Raw genomic sequence first — 4,664 nt, forward strand, 5'->3', positions numbered from 1 at the left:
TATTTACGTACATATGACGCATTCCACGAATCACGGGGTTGATGGTTTGTGTGCTCGTGTGTGCCCCCGATTAGTTCCATCAGGTACAAAGTAAGTAAATATTGTGACCATGAAATCAACGTGAATTCACTATCATATTTCTCAAGCACTACAGCACTATTTTGCTACTGTGATACAGACAGTAGTCCGCCTGGAAGATACCATTGCCGCAGTGTAGGACGTCGGACATGACGGGATGGAGAATTCCCTTCTCTTCAGCGCGCACCGTTCTCTTTTATAGGTAACAAAATCTTCCCACTACACTTGTTGTCTACAACGAAATACCATATTTTTAATTTGTTGCCAACAGAAAATTAAATAAAATAAATTAAAAGATTCCAAGAAAAACGTCATAAAATCAAGCTAAAACACATCCACGTAAGACACTTCGGTGTTCAATTTCCATCCAGGTCCGATGTAAAATGTCCGTATAAATGCTGCCGATCACTTCCACAGCTCGAATGCGGAGGTTCTGAAGGTCGTGCATTGCAATGGCGAATACCCAGTCCTCCAAAGATCTCCAGAGAAGAATGGTGTGGTGCCAGGAGGGTGAGGAGACCAGCATCTTGAAAATGTTCAATTTAGAGCTATCCGAACGTTTAACGACGACTAAGGTGTGGCACCATCTCGCTGAAACCAAAGGTTTGCTTCCAGGTCTTCAGTCTAGGGAAAAACAAACATCTCCTCCATGTCTAGGTACGTCGTCTCTCTGATAATATCCTGAGCAAAGAAATACGGTCCATTTACCTCGTCGAACGTGAAACCGCACCAATCGTTCACTTTCGAACCATCTCGCACATTTTCCGACATACTGTATGGATTATGTGAGTCCCAAAGGCGAACATTGTGCCTGTACACGATTCCAGAGACATGGAAACTGGTCCCATCAGAAAACATTACACTTGACAGCAAAGTAGGATTCCGGTCGATTCGGTTAAGTATTTCACATGCAACTCGATATCACTCTTGCTTGTGATAGGGCTTTATGGGCTGCAGAATCTGCAACTAGTATGAATAAAACGCAACAGCTTTTTGAGGATCTTATAGTTGCACGTGGCATCTGAAGCTGCCATGGAGAATGACGGATTAATTTGTGTGGCCTTCGTTTTAATGCTTGTTGACATTCTCCCTTTGTTATTATTCCAGATACTTATTATGGCATCCTTCTGTTCTTTTGGGGTCTCGTGCTGCTTTCTCGTAAAGTAAACTGCCTTTGAACCATATGAAGGGATTTAAACTCTGCGTACAAAAGCATAGTTCGTGCGTGTTACTGAACTAACGAGATTTCCACTTAGATGGACAACAATTAAACAATAAAAATGTGTTACACCTTGACAAAACTCAGGCAGCAACTTTACGTCCTTTTGCACCCAACGGTCAAGTCAGACCTAAAAAAAAAGTTTTATTTTCAATCCACCTCAAGAAGTAGCCCATTTAGTTGTTGATAGCCTGTGTTTTGTGGTAAGGGTAACCATTGTATCCCACAGACTGTAATATGTGTGCGATTCACGTAAACGACATGCGAAATTCAATTTCGTAAGAAGACATCTCTTCCTATGTACTATTTAAGAAATTACCTAAATGTGATCGGCAGGACGGTGTTTCCAACCGCTCTCCTTTAGAAAGGATTCCGTTATGTTGACAACAACACAGATTTGCATCTTAATGTAATATGCTGTGGTAGTTATGGTTTCCACACATGTTCTAAGCTATTAGTGGTTCAAGAAACGTCATACTCTTCCTAGAATACGAATGATTTCGGATATTGGCATATTGAAGTGTGTGTCTCTTGCGAGCCCTTTACAACCTTTACGAAGAGCTTGTATTTCAACTGCACTTTTCCAATTTCGAGGCACAAAACTAATAAAAATAATGAAACAGCATTACTATCTCAAGTCACTTATCTGTGAACAGCATACTCCCTCTCAAGAGAGGAGAAAATATATGTCTAAACAGTAAAGTTTTATCGAAAGAGAAGTTTGCGACGCAATAAAGCAGCAAGTTGAACCGTATGATATTACTGCTCGCACTTGTCGATTGGAACCTGGAGATCAATGGATGCCGACCGGCCGCCGTGTCATCTTTTTCCAAGTGGCGTCAGGAGGATTTAGTAAGAAAGGTCGTGGGTTCAACACACCCTCTCCCTGCCGTTGTCCATTTTCCAGACTTCGGAACGGATATTTTTCATTCAAGTGGCTCCTCCAATGCCATCAGGAGGCTAAGAGTACCCCGTTGCACTCTTCCCACCGAGGAAAAACCCTTATCAGTACCGCGATTCTAACCCAGCTTCTCCGCATGAGATTCGTCAACACTGACAACTCTGCTGAGAACGCCGACATTGCTGATTAAATTTGCTCACAAAAGGAAACTTATGTAATCACATATATCTCAGTCTAATGTACGTTATTATCTAGCATTTGAGCATGTTACTAAAAGAATGCAGAAATAAAAATTATTTCTTTATTTTCAGACTCTGTCTATGCTGAGTTGGTAAAGCACAGAGAATGGTTTCTGGAAGAGGACAAATACGTCGCGGACGAGAGCAAGAGACCTAAGGACAACGGCTACAGCTACGAACTGTTTGGTGTGGACGGATCCTTCAAAAAGCTGCAATTGGACTGACCACATCAAAGGCAGAGAGCGTAGTACCACTATGATGTGCATGTCGTGTCTTGTTTTCAAGCACTGTTGGGATTTCTTCTCCACATCAGATGTGCGTTTTTCACTGCTGTAATAACGAAGCTGATGGTTCAAAATTTCCGCTCAGGCAATACAAAATTGAAATATAGAACCACAATGAATCTACAACAGAAAAAGAGTTATGTTTATTGATGGGGAACTAGACTTATTAGGTTGAAGGATAAATCTTTTGGGTGATTAGGCGGCCCCATGTTCCTCTTCAAACAGTTCCGTCAGATCCGAGGATATCTCCTTGGTTATTCGTCACACACATTGTTTATATTTTCAAACGTGCGTTAAGTAGAACTTTCGTTGTACAGTACCCTGATATTCCAATTACAACGTGGTTACAGACGGTTAAGGTAATTGAAATCGTTATCAATAGTTACCGAAGAGTGAATTTAATAATTCTGACTTGCTGGAAACCTGACAGTCTCATATGAAAAAGCAGATCACAGCACGACTAGTAATTCAAACATCGCTATACTGTTCTAAGTTATACCAAAACCTTAGATCAATTTGGAAGCAAGATATTTTGGTATTACCACACAAAATATTTAAGAACACACATCTTACGAATTACTAAATATTTATTACCTTACCAAAACGACAATTTCTCGCAGCTCACCACAAGCTGATATAGCCAAGATGCAGCAAATATTTCAGAATCCCACTTAACTGGCACTCAGTCGTAAATCTACAAAGCTATTTTTAAAAAGAAAACTCTTTTATCAAAAATAATCTGGTACTGTAATATTGTAACCAGACTGATTTACTATATAGTGAGATCCTGAAACCGGTGTTTAAGATTAGATTTTATATTGTTCTCTTGTGTGTGTGTGTGTGTGTGTGTGTGTGTGTGTGTGTGTGTAGTGTATGCACGGTACTGATAGCAAGACACCTCTGAAAATACTGCCACAACACCAAAAGAACTTTGTAAGAAGGGAAGAGACTGGGGGCGAACCCTATATATAGAAACTTTGTTTAAAACCTGCAATATTAAATAAAAGTAATCCTAAATGCCACTTTGTGTCATTTTGCACTCGCAACCACCCACTGTCACCCTCCTGTGTTTGTGTGGCGCTTGTGTGCGTGTACAGTATATTTTAAGGTAACTTCGTATCTTTCACGGTGGAAAAGTAAGTTCTGGTGGGATAGGTTAGAAAATGGCAGAAGTCACGCGAGGTCATAAGCGCCTGAAGTCGCAGCTACCTGTTCTTCTCCTACAGAACTGAAGTAGTTGGAATATGTTTTACACTGGGGAATGAACAGAAATGATCAGGTTATGTTTATATAAATTCCGTTCTGGAATTCCTTAGATGTTTTTGAATGTATTTAAACTTTCTGCAATGTTCCAGAGCTATCCGTAAGCGCGAATTTGATAAATCATAATTCACAGGAATTGGTACAACTAACCTATTTACACCAAGCTCTACTAGCAACAGAACTATGAAATCCACAATGCAGAGTAGTGTCAATATCCACCTTTACTTTTGTTTGATTAATTTCAAATCCTGTCCTGAAAACCATATTAAAAAGTTGTATTTATAGTAGCCGTGAACAAAGAAATTCGTAGAGCAGCAAAATTTTGATCAACATCAACAAACTCGAGTATGAGCTCATTGAAACAACAACGAATTGTAGTGCACATAATTGTTTAATTAAGCACAGTTCATGTCAGAAGCTGTATCGTCAGACAATTTATTCGAGCTGTTGAAAGTAAGTTGTTGATGCAAGGTTCAATATTTAAAATCGCAACCTCAGGAAACTTGGATTAATCGCTCATATTATTGATCCACCTATGACGTTGTATCTTTCAATTTTGCTTACGTAACTATGAAAGCAGGAGAAATAATCTCGGTAAATATTACTTTCCATTCTATTTGTTGTTTAGTTTTTGGATCCCTATCTAATAGTGTTGTCCAATGGCCTTGCCGCAGTGGTTA

The 4,664-nt window shown here is 39.7% G+C and overlaps 1 protein-coding gene across 1 annotated transcript in view; it reads left to right on the forward strand.

Moving 5' to 3' along the window:
* Positions 1–2,855, forward strand: part of LOC124795303 (alpha-tocopherol transfer protein-like) — a 74,489-nt gene extending 71,634 nt beyond the window's left edge. The window contains exon 7 of the mRNA XM_047259272.1: positions 2,510–2,855. Within this exon, the coding sequence (XP_047115228.1) occupies positions 2,510–2,661 (152 nt within the window). The 3' untranslated portion in view covers positions 2,662–2,855. The remainder of the gene's footprint in view (positions 1–2,509) is intronic.
* Positions 2,856–4,664: the final 1,809 nt, after the last annotated feature.

Source organism: Schistocerca piceifrons, chromosome 4 (genome assembly GCF_021461385.2).
Source record: "Schistocerca piceifrons isolate TAMUIC-IGC-003096 chromosome 4, iqSchPice1.1, whole genome shotgun sequence".
Lineage (NCBI taxonomy): Eukaryota > Metazoa > Arthropoda > Insecta > Orthoptera > Acrididae > Schistocerca > Schistocerca piceifrons.